The following is a 22801-nucleotide window of genomic DNA, read 5'->3' as shown; positions in this document are numbered from 1 at the left end:
GTGCCTTATAAAGCCTCAGCATCATGTCCCTGCTCTTGTATTCTAGACCTCTTGAAATGAATGCTAACATTGCATTTGCCTTCCTCACCACTGACTCAACCTGCAAGTCACCCTTCAGGGTGTTCTGTACAAGGACTCCCAAGTCCCTTTGCATCACAAATTTTTGAATTTTTCTTCCCATTTAGAAAATAATCTGAACATTTATCTCTTACTACCAAAATGCACAACTATGCATTTTCCAACATTGTATTTCATTTGCCACTTTCTTGCCCATTCTCCTAATCTATCTGTCCTTCTGCATCCTACCTGCTTCTTCCACACTACCTGCCCCTCCACCAATCTCCTTATCATCTGCAAACTTGCTACCTATTTCACCATCTAAGTCATTTATATACAGCATAAAAAGAAGTGGTCCAACACCGACCCCTGTGGAACACCACTACTCACAGCCATCCAGAAAGGGATCCTTTTATTCCCACTCGCTGCCTCCGACTAATTAGCCAATGCTCTAACCATGTTAATAACTTCCCAGTAATACCATGGGCTCTTAACTTGGTAAGCAGCCTCATGTGTGGCACCTTCTGAAAGCCCAAATATACAACGTCCACTGCGTCCCCTTTATCTATCCTACTTGTAATCTCCTCAAAGAATTCCAACAGGTTCGTCAGACAGTATTTTCCCTTAAGAAAACCGTGTTGACTTTGTCCTATCTTGTCCTGTGTCACCAAGTACTCTATAGCCTCATCCTTAACAATCAACTCCCACATCTTCCCAACCACTGAGGTCAGGCTAACTGGTCTATAATTTCCTTTCTGCTGCCTCCCTCCTTTCTTAAAGAGTGAAGTGACATTTGGAATTTTCATGCCAGAGTCCAATGATTTTTGAAAGATCATTACAAATGCCTCAACACTCTCTACCACTACCTCTTTCAAAACCCCAGTTTGCAGTTCATCTGGTCCAGGTGAAAAAAGTACCTTTCGGTCTTTCAGCTTTTTGAGCACCTTCAACCTTGTAATAGAAACTGCACTCACTTCTCTTCCCTCACTCTTCAAACCTGGCACACTGCTAGTGTCTTCCACAGTGAGGACTGGTGCAAAATACTCATTTAGTTCATTTGCCACCTCTTGTCCCCCGTTATTATTTCTCTGGCCTCAGTTTCTAGCGGTCCTATATCCACTCTCATTTCTCCTTTATTTTTTATATACTTGAAAATGCTTTTTCTATCAACTTTGATAATTATTTGCTAGCTTGCTTTCATATTTCATCTTTTCCCTCCTAATGATTCTTTTAGTTGCTCTTTCTAGGGTTTTAAAAGCTTCCCAACCTTCTATCTTCCCACTAATTTTTGCTCTGTTGTATACCCTCTCTTTTGCTTTTACATTAGTTTTGACTTCCCTTGTCAGCTACGGTTGTAGCATTTTGCCGTTCGAGTATTTCTTTGTTTTTGGAATACATTCATCCTGCACCTTCCCCATATTTTCCCAGAAACTTGTGCCATTGCTGCTCTGCTGTCTTCCCTGCCAGCATCTCCTCCCAACTTACTTTGGCCAACTCCTCTCTCATACCTTTACTTTACTTTCCTTTTCTCCACTGAAATATCGCTACATCAGACTCTACTTTCTCCCTATCTGAATCATATTGTGTTCACTGACTCCTAAGTGTTCCTTTACCTTAAGCTTCCTAATCGCCTCCAGTTCATTACAAAACACCCAATCCAGTGTAGGTGATCCCCTAGCAGGCTCAATGACAAACTGCTCTAAAAAGCCATCTCTTAGGCATTCAACAAACTCACTCTCTTGAAATCCATTACCAACCTAATTTTCCCAATCGAGCTGCATGATAAAATCTCCCATGACTACCATAACGTTACCCTTTTGAAACACCTTTTCCCATTTCCTGTTGTAATCTGTGCTCCATGTCTCAGCTACTGTTGGGAGGCCTGTATACAACTGCCATTACCCTTGCAGTTTCTTATCTGAACTCACAAGGATTCAACATCCTCTGATTCTATGCCACACCCTTCTGCTGATTTGATGCTATTCTTTACCAGCAGAGCTACACCACCCCCTCTGCCTACCTTCCTGTCCCTCCGATACAATGCGTAACCTCATGTGAATATGATTTTGATATCAAGATTTAAGAGAAGTTTGGATGGGAGGGGTATGGAGAGCTATGGTCCGGGTGCAGGATGATGGGATTTGGCAGATTAAATGGTTTGGCACCAACTAGACGGGCCAAAAAGCCTGTTTCTGTGTTGTACTTTTCTATGATTCTATTCCTTTTTCTTGAAATCAAGGCAGATTAACTCCGGGCAAGATGCAGGGCCAATAACCCTGGCTAGATATATCCTTGAGTGTTATATCACACAACTTCCCATTTTCAATCTGTCTTACGATGGAATCATCAATTTTCCTCAATATTTAGGAGGATTACCAGGATGCTGCCTGGATTGGATTATGAGGATAGAAACACAGAAAACCTACAGCACAACACAGGCCTTCGGCCCACAAAGCTGTGCCAAACATGTCCTTACCTTAGAATTACCTAGGCTTATCCATAGCCCTCTATTTTTCCAAGCTCCATGTATCCATCCAGGAGTCTCTTAAAACAGTGGTCCCCAACCACTGGGCCGCGGAAAGGTACCAGGCCGCAAAGCATGTGCTACTGGGCCGCGAGGAAACGATATGATTTGGCGATATGAAATGATATGAGTCAGCTGCACCTTTCCTCATTCCCTGTCACACACTATCGAACTTGAACCCCCCCCGCCCCCCCCCACCGTTGGCCGGTCTGCAAGAATATTGTCAATCTTAAACCGGTCCTCAGTGCAAAAAAGGTGGGGACCCATCATTTCCGCCTCCACCACCACCGCTGGCAGCCCATTCCACTCACTCACCACTCTCTGAGTAAATAAATTACCTCTGACATCTCCTCTGTACCTACTTCCAAGCACATTAAAGCTATGTCCTCTCGTGTTAGCCATTTCAGCCCTGGAAAAAAGGCTCTGACTATCCACACAATCAATGCCACTCATCATCTTAAACACCTCTATATGGTCACCTCTCATCCTCTGTCGCTCCAAGAAGAAAAGGCCGAGTTCACCTATTCTCATAAGGCATGCTCCCCAACATCCCTGTAGATCTCCTCTGCACCCTTTCTATGGTTTCGACGTCCTTTCTGTAGTGAGGCGACCAGAAATGAGCACAGTACGCCAAGTGGGGTCTGACCAGGGTCCAATATAGCTGTAACATTACCTCTCGGCTCTTAAACTCAATCCCACGATTGGTGAAGGCCAATGTGCCTTCTTAACCACAGAGTTGAGATAGGTTGAGAAAGCTATGGCTTTTCTCCCTGGAGTGAAGGAGGATGAGAGGTGACTCGATAGAGGTGTAGAAATTGATCAGAGGCATAGATGGAGTGGATAGCCAGGGAAATGCTAAAGCACGAGGGGATCGGAGGAAAGTATGGGGGAGGGGGAGGTTAGAGGTAATCTTTTTACACAGAGAGTGATGGGTGTGTGGAATGCACTGCCAGTGGCACTGGTAGAGGCAGATACATGAGAGGCATTTAAGAAACTCTTAGATTGCCACATGGATAGAAACATAGGAAACCTACAGCACAACACAGGCTCCTCGGCCCACAAAGTTGTGCTGAACATGTCCCTACCTTAGAAGTTACTAGACCTCCCCATAGCCCCCGTTTTTCTAAGCTCCATGTACCTATCCAAAAGTCTCTTAAAAGACCCTATCCTATCCGCCTCCACCACTGTTTCTGGCAGCCCATTCCACGGACTCACCACTTTGAGTAAAAAACTTACCCCTGACATCTCCTCTGTACCTACTCCCCAGCACTTTAAACCTGTGTCCTCTTGTGGCAACCATTTCAGCACTGGGAAAAAGCCTCTGACTATCCACACGATCATCATCATCTTGTATACCTCTATCAGGTCACCTCTCATCTTCCATTGCTCCAAGGAGAAAAGGACGAGTTCACTCAACCTGTTTTCATCAGGCATGCTCCTCAATCCAGGCAACATCCTTATAAATCTCCTCTGCACCCTTTCTATGGCTTCCACATCTTTCCTGTAGTGAGGCGATCAGAACTGAGCACAGTACTCCAAGTGGAGTCTGACCAGGGTCTTATATAGCTGCAACATTACCTCTCGGCTCCTAAATTCAATTCCACGATTGATGAAGGCCAATACACCGTATGCCTTCTTAACCACAGAGTCAACTTGCGCAGCTGCTTTGAGCATCCTGTGGCTTTGGACCCCAAGATCCCTCTGGTCCTCCACACTGCCAAGAGTCTAACCATTAGCTATATTCTGCCATCATATTTGACCTACCAAAATGAACCACTTCACACTTATCTGGGTTGAACTCCATCTGCCACTTCTCAGCCCAGTTTTGATGTTTCAATGTACATGTGACAAACTTATCTTATAAAATCTTCAAAGTTCAAATTTCAAAGTAAATTGATTATCGAAGTATGACTATATCACCATATACTAGCCTGAGATTCATTTTCGTGCAGGCGTTCACAGCACCCACTGGCGTCCCACAGGGATCAGTGTTGGGGGCGGGGAGTAACTGCTTCTTTCTGTATTGTCTATGAAGACAGAATTGTTGGTTTTGTGGCCGACTGGCGGATGATATGAAGATAGGTGAAAGGGCAGGTAGTGTTGAGGAAGCAGGGAGCCTGCAGAAGGACTTGGACAGATAAGGAGAATACGCAAAGTGGCAAACGCAGAGCAGCGTATAACATGTACAGTGTCGGGAAATTTATAGCCATACACTTTGGCAGAAGGAACAAAAGAGTAGACTATTTTCAAAGCAGGCAGAAAATCCAAAAATCTGAGGTGCAAGGGACGAGAGAGCCTTCATGCAGGATTCCCTAAAGGTTAATTTGCAGGTTGAGTCTGTGGTGATGATGGTAAATGCAATGTTAGCATTCATCTCGAGAGGACTAGATTATAAAAACAAGGAGTTAATGTTGAGTGGTGAAGCCTCACTTGGAGTATCGTCAGCCCTTATCTAAGAAAGGATGAGCGGACATTGGAGAGGGTTCAGAGGCGGTTCACCAGAATGACTACAGGAGGAGCGCTTGATGGTTCTGGGCCTGTACGCATGAGAATTTAGAAGACTGAGAGGCGATCTCATTGGAACCTATTGAATGTTGAAAGGCGTAGGCAGATTGGATGTGAAGAGGATGTTTCCTATGGTGGGGGACTCCAGCACCAGAGGGCACAGCCTTAGAATAGAAGGATGTTCATTAGAATGGAGATGAAGAGAATGTCTTTATCCAGAGAGTTGTGAATCTGTGGAATTAATTGTGCAGATGGAGGGCTGTGGAGGCCAGGTCATTGGGTATACTGAAGGCAGAGGTGACAGATTGTTCATTACTCAGGGTGTGAAAGGTTACCGGGAGAAGGCAGGAGATTGGGGTTGAGAGGGAAAGTGGATCAGCCATGATGAAATGGTGACAGACTCGATGAGCTGAATGGCCCATTCTGCTCCTATCTCATATGGTCTTATACAATAGAACTGATGAAAAACAACACACAGACACGGCCAAATAACCGACGTACAAGAGAAGACAAACTGCACAAATACATAAAGACAGACAGAAGCATTGAGGACATGAGTTGTAGAGCCCTTGCAAGTTAGTCCATAGGTTGTGGAACCAGTTCAGTGTTGAACTGAGTGAAGTTATCCACACTGGTTCAGGAGCCTGATGGTTGTAGGGTGATAACTATTCCTGAAACTTACGGTGACAGATCTACAGCTCTTGTGCCTTCTTCCTGATGAGAAGAGAGCATGGTCTGGATGGTGGGTATCCCTGATGATAGTTGCTGCTTTCTTATGGCAGCACTCATTGTAGATGTGCTCAATGGTGGGGAGGGCTTTTCCTGACCTTGTCTTGTAAACTTTGCGAACTAGACTCGTTAGGAGATGCTTCTGTAACTACACCAACCTCCCACTCCCCGTCCCCCCAGACAGAGTAGTCAGCTTTTAGCTGGGGTTGGGAATGTAACAGCAAGATCCCACCCGAGTCGATTACTTCCATACAACAGTGAGTGAGGCAAGAATTAACCTCTTATAAAAGTAGGATCGTACTTTCAGAGAATTAACTGTATGTCTTAAAGATAAGTCAATGTGTCACTTACTAAATTCTTTTCGGTCGGTTCGGAATACTTTTTAGTGGCAAAGCAGACCAGGCCCTCATTGTAGAGGTATATCCGCAGAGGGTCACAGGAAGTAACCAAGACGTAGAGCCTGAGGTTAAACTTGACACCATCCAAAGTGAAGGGCTGCACAAGTAGAGGAAGAGTTAACACACTGTGAGGTTCAAAGGTTTCACTTATTATCAAAGTATGTATGCAGTGTACAACTCTGAGATTCATCTTCTCCAGATAGCCACGGAACAAAGGAAAAAACATGGAGGTCGTTGAAAGAGAAACATCAAACCCATGCACCCACCCCACCCCCCCATAGAAAAAAGAACAGCAACACAATCATCAACCCCCCCCAAATCCCCCTTCCCCTGCACAAAACACAGAACATCAACCCCCAAATCCCCCCACCCTCTGCCACTCAAATAAGAAACAGGAAAGAATGGGGAAAAACCCAAAATATAAAATCCACTGTCAAAAGAGAAAGAGACACTGTAGAGGCCGACCCTCTGGCCACCTGAGCCGCCACACAGCAACAGGCTGCCACAGGCTCCTTCCCTGGAGGCAGAGGGATCCCATCAGTGATCAGAACGCAGGCATCCGGTGCCAAACCCTCGGTCGCCATCTGCATTGGTAACTAATTTTTGAAATGTGTGTCTGCATTCCAGATGAAGGGTTCTGGGCTGAAATGTCGACTCTTTTTTCCTCTGCATAGATGCTGCCTGACCTGCTAACTTCCCCCAGCATTTTGGATATGTTACTCTGGATTTTCAGCACCTGCAGAAACTCTTGTGTTTATCTGCATCTGGTTCTTTCCTTTGGACTTACCCCTACTCCAGCCCTCGACACAGAAACCCTCAAAATTCTCTCTGATCAATCCCACTCTGACCACCAAATAGTCAACGAGACTTGGAGGAGCAAACCTGCAGAGAGATAGCAGGCAACTGCAGGAAACATAAAGTTGTGGTGGTAGGGGATTTTAATTTTCCATTTATTGATTGGGACTCCCATACTGTTAGGGGTCTAGATGGTTTAGAGTTTGCAAAATGTGTTCAGGAAAGTTTTCTAAATCAATATACAGAGGGACCAACTAGAGGGGATGCAATATTGGATCTCCTGTTAGGAAACAAGTTAGGACAAGTGACAGAAGTCTGTGCAGGGGAGCACTTTGGTTCCAGTGATCATAACACCATTAGTTTCAATTTGATCATGGACAAGGATAGATCTGGTCCTAGCGTTGAGGTTCTGAACTGGAAGGCGGCCAAATTTGAAGAAATGAGAAAGGATCGAGAAAGCATGGATTGGGACAGGTTGTTCTCTGGTAAAGATGTGATCGGTAGGTGGGAAGCCTTCAAAGGAGAAATTTTGAGAGTGCAGAATTTGTATGTTCCTGTCAGGATTAAAGGCAAAGTGAATAGGACTAAGGAACCTTGGTTCTCAAGGGATATTGCAACTCTGATAAAGAAGAAGAGGGAGTTGTATGAAATGTATAGGAAACAGGGAGTAAATCAGGTGCTTGAGGAGTATAAGAAGTGCAAGAAAATACTTAAGAAAGTAATCAGGAGGGCTAAAAGAAGACATGAGGTTGCTTTGGCAGTCAAAGTGAAGGATAATCCAAAGAGCTTTTACAGGTATATTAAGAGCAAAAGGACTAAGGGATAAAATTGGTCCTCTTGAAGATCAGAGTGGTCGGCTACGTGCGGAGCCAAAGGAAATGGAGGAGATCTTAAATAGGTTTTTTGCGTCTGTATTTACTAAGGAAACTGGCATAAAGTCTATGGATTTAAGGGAATCAAGTAGTGAGATCATGGAAACTGTCCAGATTGAAAGGGAGGAGGTGCTTGCTGTCTTGAGGAAAATTAAAGTGGATAAATCCCCGGGACCTGACAGGGTGTTCCCTAGGACCTTGAAGGAGACCAGTGTTGAAACTGCGGGGGCCCTGGCAGAAATATTTTAAATGTCGCTGTCTACGGGTGAGGTGCCGGAGGATTGGAGAGTGGCTCATGTTGTTCTGTTGTTTAAAAAAGGATCAAAAAGTAAATCCGGGAAATTATAGGCCGGTAAACTTAACGTCTGTAGTAGGTAAGTTATTGGAGGGAGTACTAAGAGACAGAATCTACAAGCATTTGGATAGACAGGGACTTATTAGGGAGAGTCAACATGGCTTTGTGCGTGGTAGGTCATGTTTGACCAATCTACTGGAGTTTTTCGAGGAGGTCACCAGGAGAGTGGATGAAGGGAAGGCAGTGGATATTGTCTACATGGACTTCAGTAAGGCCTTTGACAAGGTCCCGCATGGGAGGTTAGTTAGGAAAATTCAGTCGCTAGGTATACATGGAGAGGTGGTAAATTGGATTAGACATTGGCTCAGTGGAAGAAGCCAAAGAGTGGTAGTAGAGAATTGCTTCTCTGAGTGGAGGCCTGTGACTAGTGGTGTGCCACAGGGATCAGTGCTGGGTCCATTGTTATTGGTCATCTGTATCAATGATCTGGATAATAATGTGGTAAATTGGATCAGCAAATTTGCTGATGATACAAAGATTGCAGGTGTAGTAGATAGTGAGGAAGTTTTTCAGAGCCTGCAGAGGGACTTGGACCAGCTGGAAAAATGGGCTGAAAAATGGCAGATGGAGATAAAATACAGACAAGTGTGAGGTATTGCACGTTGGAAGGACAAACCAAGGTAGAACATACAGGGTTAATGGTAAAGCACTGAGGAGTGCAGCAGAACAGAGGGGTCTGGGAATACAGATACAAAATTCCCTAAAAGTGGCATCACAGGTAGATAGGGTCGTAAAGAGAGCTTTTGGTACATTGGCCTTTATTGATCAAAGTATTGAGTATAAGAGCTGGAATGTTATGATGAGGTTGCATAAGGCATTGGTGAGGCCAAATCTGGAGTATTGTGTTCAGTTTTGGTAACCAAATTACAGGAAGGATATAAATAAGGTTGAAAGAGTGCAGAGAAGGTTTACAAGGATGTTGCCAGGACTTGAGAAACTCAGTTACAGAGAAAGGTTGAATAGGTTAGGACTTTATTCCCTGGAGCGTAGAAGAATGAGGGGAGATTTGATAGAGGTATATAAAATTGTGATGGGTATAGATAGAGTGAATGCAAGCAAGCTTTTTCCACTGAGGCAAGGGGAGAAAGAAACCAGAGGACATGGGTTAAGGGTGAGGGGGGAAAAGTTTAAAGGGAACATTAGGGGGGGCTTCTTCACACAGAGAGTGGTGGGAGTATGGAATGAGCTGCCAGATGAGGTGGTAAATGTGGGTTCTTTTTTAACATTTAAGAATAAATTGGACAGATACATGGATGGGAGGTGTAAGGAGGGATATGGTCCATGTGCAGGTCAGTGGGACTAGGCAGAAAATGGTTCGGCACAGCCAAGAAGGGCCAAAAGGCCTGCTTCTGTGCTGTAGGTTTCTATGGTTTTCCAATGCATAGTCAGTTTAGCATGTGAAGTTGGCTCGACAATCACAAAAGGGATTTGCTAATGGAAATTCCTGACCAGCCTATCCCTCAAGTCCTTATTCTATTCGTGAATTATGCCCCCCACTATCCCACTCAACCCACACATCTTCAAATCCCCCGATTTCCTTCTTACCCAAATTTCCACCATTCCCACCAGCCTATCATTCACAGTGACAGAATGCTGTGGATACCCAGTCCAAACACAAAATTACCACCAGAGCAGTAATAAAATTTCCATTATCTTGGTTGAGTAACGGGGTGGGATGGGTCTCCACCAAAGGAGATGTAAGGTCTGCAGGTCACCCTTGGGCAAGGTGTACCACCTGCTTAGCTCCTGGATCAGGGTCACGTGAAGCCGTGGAAGCAGGGGGTGGATGGTCGTATGAGCAGCCGGTGCAGTTCACAAGTCCTGGTTATGCGATCACTGGTGCCAGGCAGACAATCTCTGAAGGGTATTGATAATGGCTGGGGGTCACTCACCCCTACCCAGAACAGGGCGATGGCAAACCACTTCTGTGGAAAAATTGGCCAAGAACAATCATGGTCATGGAAGGACTGCAATGTTCCGACAAGAACTGTCCTTTGTTATTCAAATAACAAGCCATGAATGACAAAGGACATTAAGGACATCCTGAACACTAAAAAGAGGGTGTTTAGAGATGGATATAGGGAGGAGCTGAGGGCAATACAAAGGGACCTGAAAGCCAGGATCAGGGAGGCTAAAGACAGGTGTAGGAGGAAGCTTGAGTGGAAGCTCCAGCAGAACAACATGAGAGAGGTCTGGAGTGGGACGAGGACCATCACTGGGTTCCGGCAAACTAGCAACAGAGGAGCTGAAGGCAGTGTAGACAGTGCCAACGAACTTAACCTGTTCTTTAACGATTGCACATTGTGGCCCCTGCCCATCCCCCACATGAGTCATCTGTTGTCGGCCCCCAACCAACACATATTCCACTCTCCCCTCCTACCCCTCCTCACAACCCCCCACCCTGCTCTCATGACGATACCCGTTCCCTACACGAAACCACCACGGTGGGCTTCACAGCTGAACAGGTGAGAGGACAGCTGAAACATCTCAACCCAAGCAAGGTTGCAGGACCGGATGGTGTCAGTACCAGGGTGCTCAAAGCCTGTGCCCCTCAGCTATGTGGAGTACTTCGCCATGTCTTCAACCTGAGCCTGAGGCTCCGGAGGGTTCCTGTGCTGTGGAAGACATCCTGCCTCGTCCCTGTGCCGAAGACGTCACGCCCCAGTGGCCTCAATGACTATAGACCGGTGGCATTGACCTCCCACATCATGAAGACCCTGGAGAGACTTGTTCTGGAGCTGCTCCAGTCTATGGTCAGGCCACACTTAGATCCCCTCCAGTTCGCCTACCAGCCCCGACTAGGAGTTGAGGATGCCATCGTCTACCTGCTGAACCGTGTCTACACCCACCTGGACAAGCCAGCGAGCACTGTGAGGGTCATGCTTTTTGACTTCTCCAGTGCATTCAACACCATCCGCCCTGCTCTGCTGAGGAAGAAGCTGACAGCGATGCAGGTGGATGCTTTCCTGGTGTCATGGATTCTTGACTACCTGACTGGCAGACCACAGTACGTGTGCTTGCAACACTGTGTGTCCGACAGAGTGACCAGCAGCACTGGGGCTCCACAGGGGACTGTCTTGTCTCCCTCTCTCTTCACCATTTATACCTTGGACTTCAACTACTGCACAGAGTCTTGTCATCTTCAGAAGTTTTCTGATGACTCTACCATCGTTGGATGCATCAGCAAGGGAGATGAGGCTGAGTACAGGGCTACGGTAGGAAACTGTGTCACATGGTGTGACCAGAATTATCTGCAGCTTAATGTGAAAAAGACTAAGGAGCTGGTGGTAGACCTGAGGAGAGCTAAGGTACCAGTGACCCCTGTTTCCATCCAGGGGGTCAGTGTCGACATGGTGAAGGATTACAAATACCTGGGGATACAATTTGACAATAAACTGGACTGGTCAAAGAACACTGAGGCTGTCTACAAGAAGGGTCAGAGCCGTCTCTATTTCCTGAGGAGACTGAGGTCCTTTAACATCTGTCGGACGATGATGAGGATGTTCTACGAGTCTGTGGTGGTCAGTGCAATCATGTTTGCTGTTGTGTGCTGGGGCAGCAGGCTGAGGGTAGCAGACACCAACAGAATCAACAAACTCATTCATAATGCCAGTAATATTGTGGGGATGGAACTGGACTCTCTGATGGTGGTGTCTGAAAAGAGGATGCTGTCCAAGTTGCATGCCATTTTGGACAATGTCTCCCATCCACTACATACTGTACTGGTTGGGCACAGGAGTACATTCAGCCAGAGACTCATTCCACCGAGATGCAACACAGAGCGTCATAAGAAGTCATTCCTGCCTGTGGCCATCAAACTTTACAACTCCTCCCTTGGAGGGTCAGACACCCTGAGCCAATAGGCTGGTCCTGGACTTATTTACTGGCATAATTTAGATATTACTATTTAATTATTTATGGTGCAACTGTAACGAAAACCAATTTCCCCCGGGATCAATAAAGTATGACTATGACTATCGTCCACGTCATATGACGCAGAACATAACAAATAAAGCAAAGTCTATTTTAGGATCCACCTCTATGACAGCCTATACTCAGCAGGAAAGAGTGCAGTAAATCATAAACACAAGAGGTTCAGCAGATGCTGGAAATTCAGACACACACACACACACACACAATGCTGGAGCAACTCAGCAGGTCAGGCAGCATCGACGGAAAGTAATAAATAGGTGATGTTTTGAGCTGAGGCCCCTCACCAGGACAGGAAAGGAAGGGGGCAAGAAGCCAAACTAAGAAGGTGGGTTGGAAGGGGGAGGAGAACGTGGCAGGTGCTAGGTGAAGCCCGGTGAGGTGGGGGGGAGGAAGGTAGGCGGGTGTGGATGATCAGAGGCCAAAAGGAGTTAGGTGCAAAATGGAGAAGGGCTGAAGGAGGAATATAAGAGAGGAGAGTGGTCTATGTTCATAGTTCAAAGTAAATTTTATTATCAAAGTACGTGTACGTCACCATGTACAACCCTGAGATTAATTTTCAGCAAATCTATTGAAGAGTAACTATAACAGGATCAGTGAAAGGTCAACTAGAGTGCAGAAGACAACAAACTGTGGAAATGCAAATATAAATCAATTGCAATAAATAATGAGAAGATGAAATAACAAGATAACAACTCCCGTTGGTTACGGAAGAAAGGGAAGAAGGGGCTCCAGAGGGAGGGGAGGAGAAGAAGGGGTGCAAGGGGAACCTGCCACAAGCTCAATTGGTGAGACCAGGTGAGGAGAAAGGTGGGTGGGGATAGGGGAGGGGGCAGGGGATGAAGTAAGAAGCTGGGAGGTGATAGGTGGAAGAGGCAAGGTGCTGAAGAAGGAGGAATCTGATAGGAGGGAATAGTGGACCATGGGAGAGAGAGAAGGAGGAGGAGAAGAGCAGGGGTAAGAGGGAAACCAGAATGCAGATAAAGAGTTAACGTTCTAGGCAGAGAGTCAAGAGTGCAGTAAAGTACCTTCGGAATGTAGACCTGGCAGATCACGTCCTCCCCGCACTGCATATCTCTGATGTCCTGGGTCAAAAAGATGCCGCGCCAGTCATAGTCAGGATCTGGCTTGCAGATGAAGGTCTTGGGTTTCCCGGCTTTATAGTAGGCCGCAAAATCAAAATATCTGCAGTGAGAAGCACTCATTAGTACTGAGAGAAGAAGGTCATAAGGTCTTTAAGTTCAAGGCTGAGCTCAAGTTTAATTCTCATCCGGCCGTACACATGTATGCTGTGTTACGTACCCCGTAACTGGGTTGCCAAACCAGCAGAAGTGGATCACTCAGTTGGAGTCTGGATTACTAGAACTAAGAAAGTTTTATTAAAGAAACAAGCAACACAGTAATTGAAAGGATAATAAATGCAACAGTTCAGCAATGATAAACACACATGTGCACAGTATTAAGATAACAGGATCAGTCAAGCTCTATTGTTGTCTAGGGGTAAATGACTAATTTCAAAGTGACACAAAAGTCCAGTTCAATTTAGTTCAGTTCACAGTAATCGTTGCCATGGCGATGGACAACGTGGGGGGAGGGAGAGAGGGAGAACGGGAACGACTGATCATTCAGAAACGGCTTCCACTCACAGACCGGCGATATTGCTCACAAGCAGCTTTCAGGCGAGTCCTTTGTGATGTCACCTGAGGTCACCGACTGTGACCCCTCCTCCAGATGCGGTAAATCCTCTGCAGTGAACCCGGAACCCAAGCAAGGGCGGACACACACCGGGTTCCCGCTGATCGTACCTTTCCACCATGCGCGTTTATGACCCGGTACTTCCCACCAACTTGTGAGAGGCGTACCGCTTCCAGGGTCTTGTTATCTCGGGTGTCGTGTGTGGCCTGCTGGGGTATCGCCTGCCATCACTTCAAACAGTTCAGGGTTCAAAGGGGGAGCCACTCTTGACAATACTCAGACTGATGGCTCCTTCATTAACACCTCCAAATGCTGCTTCATTGTGTGCCTTATCTCTCCTTCCCCTGAGGGCAGGTGGCAGACCAACTGCTGATGCCACTGATGCTAGCCCAGGCCAGCAAACAACTTAATTTATGTGTATTCTCGTCACACCTCCCCCCTTTAAGGATTTTTACCGGGATAAAAATTACAAACAAGAGTACATTATTTGATACACACAAATATACATCTTTATCAGTTATTTGGCTAATACAGAGAATTTGAAATTGTCAGCACCTTGTCAAACAGTCAGTAATCACATTTTCCGTCCCTTTTATATGTGTTATTAATAATCCCTTAGACCAGGCTCCAACTCAGCAAACTTCATAGTGGCCAAAAACACTGATGAATTGCGATCAATGTAACCTCTCATTTGGTTTTGTCCCGGACTACAATAACAAGGGTCGTTCCATTCCAACTCAGTTTTCTCTCGCAAGGGCTTAGTAGGAGGGGGAGGGGTAGTGACTGCAGAGTTATTGCAAAACTTCCTGCAGTACCCCACCATCTCCAAGAGCCTTCTGAGGGCCCTCTTGTCTGTCGGGGTTGGGAGGTCAGCGATAGCCTGCACTGTAGCTTGCATCGCTGCCAGCTGCCCCTGTGTCACCACAAATCCCAGGTAAGTGACCTTCGCGTGGCCGAACTCATTTTTTTCAAGGTTCACTATCAAGCTGGCTTCAGACAGCCGTATTAAATTGCCAATACACACCTCTGTGTTCGTCAGCTCTTTAGTCACTGAATTACTCATTCTATATGAATGTTGTTTGCTAGGCTGCCCTATTGTAACAGACACCCCCAAACGTCCCAGTTCTTTGCATCGCCTCGGGACAATCAAACACACGGGTGCAAGTCGTTTAATTACTTCTTCTAAAGAGCCGCTTTGTTCGGGGATTAAGGGAGAGACCTTATTAGTAGACCTGGCCAAAACAATACCTTCTCCCATCTGATCGATCCCATACTAATCTTTTCAAAATGTTTTTTTTCTCTTATCAGGAGGCCCCTAGCTTCATTGATTTCCACGCTAACACCGACTAGGTTTGTTAGCATATCAAAAGCCTGTGACCATCTCAGTTCGCGTCGGTCATGATCAATAACATTCTTCCCCCTGGGCAGCCGGTAAACCTCTTTCATGATTCCACCAACTGTTTCCTCCAGCACCGCAAAATGTCCACCGGGGGGGTACCTCGTGGGCCATGTTAAAAACCTCATCCCCATAACACTTTTGCACCACCCCCCACTCCTCATCGGCGGGCACGGTACTTGGTCTCCCTTTCTTCCTTAGCACTTCCTCCTCCGCACAATAGCCTACTAGTTCCCTTGTCAAGTCTGTGTCAGAGAGAGCTGTCTCTGCCGAAACCATCAGCCCCTCGTCTCGCTCCCGCGTCTGCACAAATTCTTTCCTGGCTACTGCTACGTCTGTCCCAGCTCCCTCACTACCTCTTGTCTCACCACACACCTTCTTTTCATTTTCTACCCCCTTCTCGTACAAGGTTGGCAGAAACGTTTCAGCTAAATTTACCACCGCAGCTAAATTCACTACCGCAGCCCCATGATGAACCTGTGAGTCCATGGGCGGGGCCTCACTGCTGGCAGGCTGACCTGTCAATCTCACGATTGGGAACACGATTCCCCCGGCGACGTCATTACCGAGCAAGACTTCCACGCCTTTCATCGGTAATTCGGACCTCACCCCGATCGTGACTAGTCCAGAGACCAGGTTGCTTTGTAAGTGTATCTGGTGCAAAGGGACTGACTCTCTCCCTTCCCCAACACCTTTGACCTTTACCTCCCCAGTCTGGGTCTCTGAGCTAAACTCTAATACACTCTTCAGTATTAGTGACTGACACGCTCCCATGTCTCTCCAGATCCGCACTGGAACTGGTTTTAACCCCTCCTTCACTTTCACCAATCCGGCCGAGATAAACCTCTCGCGCCCTTCCTGAACTTTGGCAGACCTGTCCTTCCCTAGCGGTTCCCTTAACAGCTCGATAGAGCCATTCAAAATCGCTGTCTTCCCTTTTCCCGTCTCCTTCTTTGGGGCAAAGCACCTGGACGCAAAGTGTCCGACTTTCCCGTAATTATAACAGACGACCCCAGGAGACTTCCTACCAGACTGCTCCCAGTCTACCTTATCCTTCTCACTAGTCCCAGGCTTACTTTCTGACTTTTCCGGCAGACTCTCCCCGCCGTCCTGACTACCCTTCTGGTAGCCTTTACTCGGGGCAAACTTCATTTTATGCGTCAATGCACACTCATCCGCTAACTTAGCAGTTGCGGCTAACGTGGCTGTCTCTTTCTCATCGAGGTAGGGTCTCATACCCTCAGGGACACAACCTTTAAACTGCTCAATCAGGATCAGCTGCAGCAGTCCGTCATAATCCCCCTCTACCCCCTTTGAGGCGCACCAACACTCACAATATGTCTGCATCTCACGGGCAAACTCCAAATACGTGCGGTCCCACTGCTTCCTCGCATTCCGGAACCTCTGCCGGTATGCCTCCAGGACCAACTCATAAATCCTGAGGATGGCCTCTTTCACCACCTCATACCTCTGGGCATCTTCCGCGGACAAAGCTGAATAAGCTTCTTGGGCTTTCCCTTTCAGTACACACTGAAGCAAAACAGCCCACTTATCCCTCGGCCAGTCCTGACTTATAGCCAGTTTTTCGAAATGGAGAAAGTACCGATCCATGTCGGTATCGTCAAATGGGGGAACCAGCCTAACCTCCTGGGTCGCCCGGAACCCTCCACCTTGGTTCGGCACGAGCCCCTGCTCTGCCCTTAACCTTAACTTCTCCAATTCGAATTCCCTTTCTCTCTGTTTCTCTTCTGTCTCCAACTGTCTATCCCTCTCTTTCTCTTCTCTCTCCAACTGTCTCTCTCTCTCTTTCTCTTCTCTCTCCAACTGTCTCTCTCTCTCTTGCCTTTCTACCTCTCTCTCCTTCTCTTCTCACTCCAACTGTCGTACCCGGAACTCGTGCTCGAGTCTCAGTTTTTCAAGCTGTACCTGTATCGCGTCTCTAGCAGGTTTTTCAATAGACACCACCCCCAGCTCGCCTTGGGGAAACACACCTCTAGATACATAGTGCTCTACGATAGCTCTGTGTATCTCCTCTCTCCTCATTGTCGACTTCTCCTTAGCAAGATTCAACCGTTCGGCCACAGCTACCAATTCTGATTTCCTGGCATCCTCTAATGCCTCCAAGGTTGGCGCCTTTATAAATTCCTCAGCCTCCATTTCTGCTGTTTGTCTTTTCTTTCTTTCGGGAATTTTAACCCAATCAATTTACTCCGTCCCCAATTTAGCGTTCAAAATCTCGGACGAGAACCCCACGAATGTTACGTACCCCGTAACTGGGTTGCCAAACCAGCAGAAATGGATCACTCAGTTGGAGTCTGGATTATTAGAACTAAGAAAGTTTTATTAAAGAAACAAGCAACACAATAATCGAAAGGATAATAAATGCAACAGTTCAGCAATGATAAACACACATGTGCACAGTATTAAGATAACAGGATCAATCAAGCTCTATTGTTGTCTAGGGGTAAATGACCAATTGCAAAGTGACACAAAAGTCCAGTTCAATTTAGTTCAGTTCGCAGTAATCGTTGCCATGGCGATGGACAACGTGGGGGGAGGGAGAGAGAAAGAACGAGAACAACTGATCATTCAGAAACGGCTTCCACTCACAGACCGGCGATATTGCTCACAAGCAGTTTTCGGGCGAGTCCTTTGTGATGTCACCTGAGGTCACCGACTGTGACCCCTCCTCCGGATGCGGTCGATCCTCTGCAGTGAACCCGGCACCCAAGCGAGGGTGGACACACCGGGTTCCCGCTGATCGTACCTTTCCACCCTGTGCATTTATGGCCCGGTACTTCCCATCGACTTGTGAGAGGTGCACCGCTTCCAGGGTCTCGTTACCTCGGGTGTCGTGTGTGTCCTGCCTTAGCGAACCTGTCCCTTTTTATCCCCCTGCTGGGGTATCGCCTGTCCATCACTTCAAACAGTTCAGGGTTCAAAGGGGGAGCTGCTCTTGACAATACCCAGACTGATGGCTCCTTCATTAACACCTCCAAATGCTGCTTCATTGTTCCTTATCTCTCCTTCCCCTGAGGACAGGTGGCAGACCAACTGCTGATGCCACTGATGCTAGCCCAGGCCAGCAAACATCTTAATTTATGTGTATTCTCGTCACAGCTGCTAAATGAAACAGCATTTCTCTGGGGCCAAAGTTGCAAAGCACAAGCACACAAAGACACACATAGTACATACAGTTATGATAGGACATACAGTCACCAAAAATTATAGCACAGGCCTGAAGTTTGATGAGGTGCTTGGGATGTTGACCTGGAGCCAAGAATAAGTATGCAGCAGTTCCTCAACTTGCCCCAGTTCAGCAGGCGAGGGCAAATGAGCTTGTCTCGTGCTGGGTCTGCCGCAAGCAATCAAGCTTGTATTCCATGGAGTGGACACTAGAGGACAGCACCGACAGGAGCAACCAGCCAGCCTAGACCAGTACGGATTCCAGCACATCTGCTGCACCCCTGTTCTCTTCCACACTACTCAACTCCAGCGATCACTACTGTCCACTGTGGTTTACGTTTCTGTAAACCCTCCATCAACCAGATTTGCTGATTTCACTGTTAAAAGTTCAGATTCATGGATATGTCACAGGTACATCAAAACATACAGTGAAATGTATCATTTGCATTGGCAAAACAAAGGATGAACAGGGACAAATATCGACACACATTCTGGCAAAAATGGGTGAGATTTGACAGGTTAAACTCTCCTTTAAGATCATCTTTAAACAAACCGGCTTTGGGGCATAAGACGATGATAAACATCACGCCAACTCTATGCGTTGATTATACAACCTTATTTTTTTACAGACCACAATTCAGATCAGATCAGGTTCATTTACTAATCGGAGGTGCACTGAAACAGACAGTGAAACATGCCACTTGTGTTAACAGACAACACAACTGAAGTGTGCTGGGGGGCAGCACATTCCGGTGACAACGTAGCGTGCCCACGATGTTCAGCAGAGCAACACAAGCAACAAAACACGGCAAATTTGGAGTACTCTGTGCAGTTTCGGTCGCCTACAAACGTACAGGAAAGTTGTAAGTAAGGTTGAAACAATACAGAGAAAACTTACAAGGATGCTGCCGGGTCTGGGAGATAGATTGGAGGAGTTACAAGGAAAAGCTCAATAGGTCAGGAATTTATTCCTTGGAATGCGGAAGAATGAGAGGTACACAAAATTATGAGGGGTAGAGATAGGGTAAAAGCAAGCTGGCTTTTTCTACTGAGGTTAGGAGGGAGTGCAACCAGAGGTCACAGGTTAAAGGTGAAAGCTGAAAAGTTTAACGGGAACCTGAAGGGAAGCCTCTTCACCCAGAGGGTGGTGAGAGCGTGGAATGAGCTGCCAGCGCAAGTGGTGCCTGCAAGCTCGATTTCAATGTTTAAGAGAAGTTTGGATAGGTACATTGATGGCAGGAAGTATGAAGAGCTATTGTCCCGGTGCAGCCAATGGGACTAGGCTGTTTAAATGGTTCAGCATGGACTAGGTGGGCCAAAGAGCCTGTTCCTGTGCTGTACTTTTCTATGACTCTGTAAAGCTCTTTTCCCACTCTGCCACTCACCCATCCACTCATACATTCAGACAGACCTCCAGTCCTTAGCCCCGAAACCTTATGTTTCTATCCTGCACCCCAGATGAAACAACCCTCTAGAAATCGTGGACGCATTGGTAATTATTTTCCAATGTTCTATAGATTCAGGATCAGTTCCTGAGGACTGGAGGGTAGTTAATGTTATCTCACTTTTTAAGAAAGGAGGGAGAGAGAAAACAGGGAATTATAGACCAGTTGGCCTGACATCAGTGCTGGGGAAGATGCTGGAGTCAATTATAAAGGATGAAATAGCGGCACATTTGGTTAGCAGTAACAGGATCGGTCCAAGTCAGCATGGATTTATGAAGGGGAAATCATGCTTGACTATTCTTCTGGAATTTTTTGAGGATGTAACTATGAAAATGGACAAGGGAGAGCCAGTGGATGTAGTGTACCTGTACTTACAGAAAGCGTTTGATAAGGTCCCACATAGAAGATCAGTGGGCAAAATTAGAGCACATGGTATTGGGGGTAGGGTACTGACAGGGATAGAAAATTGGCTGGCAGACAGGAAACAAAGAGTAGGGATAAATGGGTCCCTTTCAGAATGGCAGGCGGTGACTAGTGGGGTACCGCAAGGCTCGGTGCTGGGATTGCAGCTATTTACAACATACATTAATGATTCAGATGAAGGGATTAAAAGTAACATTAGCAAATTTGCAGATGACACAAAGCTGGGTGGCAGTGTGAAATGTGCAGAGGATGTTGAGATAATGCAGGATGACTTGGACAGGTTGGGTGAGTGGGCAGATGCAGTTTATTGTGGATAAATGTGAGGTTATCCACTTTGGTGGCAAGAACAGGAAGGCAGATTACTATCTGAATGGTGTCAAGTTAGGAAAAGGGGAAGTATAACAAGATCTAGGTGTTCTTGTTCATCAGTCACTGAAAGTAAGCATGCAGGTACAGCAGGCAGTGAAGAAAGCTAATGGCATGTTGGCCTTCATAACAAGGGGAGTTGAGTATAGGAGCAAAGAGGTCCTTCTGCAGTTGTACAGGGCCCTGGTGAGACCACACCTGGAGTATTGTGTGCAGTTTTGGTCTCCAAATTTGAGGAAGGACATCCTTGCTATTGAGGCAGTGCAGTCGAGGTTCATGCGGTTAATTCCCGGGATGGCGGGACTGTCATATGCTGAAAGATTGGAGCCACTGGGCTTGTATACACTGAAATTTAGAAGGATGAGAGGAGATCTCATTGAAACATATAAGATTATTAAGGGATTGGACACGCTAGAGGCAGGAAACGTGTTTCCGATGTTGGGGGAGTCCAGAACCAGGGGCCACAATTTGAGAATAAGGGGTAGACCATTTACAACGGAGTTGACAAAAAACTTTTTCACCCAGAGAACAACAGGAATTCTGCAGATGCTGGAAATTCAAGCAACATACATCAAAGTTGCTGGTGAACGCAGCAGGCCAAGCAGCATCTGTAGGAAGAGGAGCAGTCGACGCTTCAGGCCGAGACCCTTCGTCAGGACTAACTGAAGGAAGAGTGAGTAAGGAGAGTTCACCCAGAGAGTTGTGGATCTGTGGACTGCTCTGCCTCAGAAGGCAGTGGAGGCCAATTCTCTGGATGCTTTCAAGAAAGAGTTAGATAGAGCTCTTAATGATAGCGGAGTCAAGGGATATGGGGCGAAGGCAGGAACGGGGTACTGATTGTGGATGATCAACCATGATCACAGTGAATGGCGGTGCTGGCTCGAAGGGCCGAATAGCCTACTCCTGCACCTATTGTCCATTGTCTATAATTCAAACTTGTCCAACCTTTATATACTTTCCTCATCCTCCTGCACTCCAGATAAAATAACCCAATTGCAGAGGAGAAGATAACGGCGCGACACAGCGCGCAGCAGCCACTCCAGTGATGAATATCTGTTATCTGTCAAGTAGGGTGCCGTGCACAATTCTGATTTGATGGAGGCAGACGTGAGAGCACGGAGGAATATCTGGTGAAACTTCTGAAATGCCTGTTTCGCTGCCTCTGCTACTGTGTGATCCGAAATCTCCAGAGGGGAAGGCCCCGAATCCTCGGCTCTGCTCGTTGCTCGGCGGCCGGGGCGGGGTCGAAGCGCTCGGCAGAGATGGTGCTCAGTGTCGGAGGGCTGGTCAGAGGCTCGAAGTTTTCAGACGGACTCAGAGTCGGCTGTGGTCGGGTGCTTCCAGGATGCTGCATCGGCAAGTTTGCAACGCTGGAGGCTCATGGTAGGGAGAGTCTCTCCCTTCTACTGTCTGCATGAGATGTTGGGGCTATTGGGACTTTGAGACTTTTTTTAAACCATGCCCATGGTTTGCTCTTTATCAAATTACAGTATTCCTTTGCACTGTTGTAACTATATGTTATAATTATGTGGTTTGTGTCCCTTTTAGTCTTGGTCTGTCCTGTGTTTCTGTGATATTCCACTGGAGGAACATTGAATCATTTCTAAATGACAATAAATGTGGACTGAGTGTCCTCATAATCTAATCTTGTCCAACGTTTATAAACTTCCCTCGGCCTCCTGCACTCCCAAGAAAAAAATCCCAATCTTGTCCAACCTCAATGTAGAGACAAAAGAGATTTATACTCTCTCAGTCAGGCAGCATCCTGGCCAACCTTTTCTGCATCCTCTCTCAAGTGAGTCTCAGACCAAAGGGCACAGCCTCAAAATAGAGAGACGTCCATTTTCAACTGATACGAGAAAGAATTTCTCAGCTAGTCTTGTAGGGATTCCCATTCTGTGGTCGACAGATCCCTTGGTTATCGGTAGGGGTCAATGGCATAAAACAGGTTGGAAACTCCCGAGCTACAGCTAGAGTGGTGAATCAGCGGAGTTTGTTGCCACAGACAGCTGTGGAGGCCAAGCCCCTGTCTATGGTCTAGTTACCCGTCCTCAAAATCCAATCAAATGTCCCCACGCCTGTGTAAGTCAGTCCCTGGACCACTTTCTCCCCTAGAGGAGAATCG

At 46.7% G+C, this 22801-nt stretch overlaps 1 protein-coding gene across 1 annotated transcript in view; it reads right to left on the bottom strand.

Annotated features, from left to right (window-relative positions):
• LOC134341778 (tubulin polyglutamylase TTLL13-like) overlaps nt 1-13981 on the bottom strand; it is a 55093-nt gene extending 41112 nt beyond the window's left edge. Inside the window, exons 1-3 of the mRNA XM_063039700.1 lie at nt 13971-13981; nt 13194-13350; nt 6167-6310 (exon numbers count right to left, since the gene is read on the bottom strand). Coding sequence (XP_062895770.1) covers nt 6167-6310; nt 13194-13350; nt 13971-13981 — 312 coding nt within the window. The remainder of the gene's footprint in view (nt 1-6166; nt 6311-13193; nt 13351-13970) is intronic.
• Between the last annotated feature and the right edge of the window lie 8820 nt (nt 13982-22801).

The sequence above is a fragment of the Mobula hypostoma genome, unplaced genomic scaffold, assembly GCF_963921235.1.
Source record: "Mobula hypostoma unplaced genomic scaffold, sMobHyp1.1 scaffold_201, whole genome shotgun sequence".
Taxonomy (NCBI): domain Eukaryota; kingdom Metazoa; phylum Chordata; class Chondrichthyes; order Myliobatiformes; family Myliobatidae; genus Mobula; species Mobula hypostoma.
The sequence above is the reverse complement of the archived record's forward strand: the minus strand, read 5'-3'. Positions and strand labels throughout refer to the sequence as shown.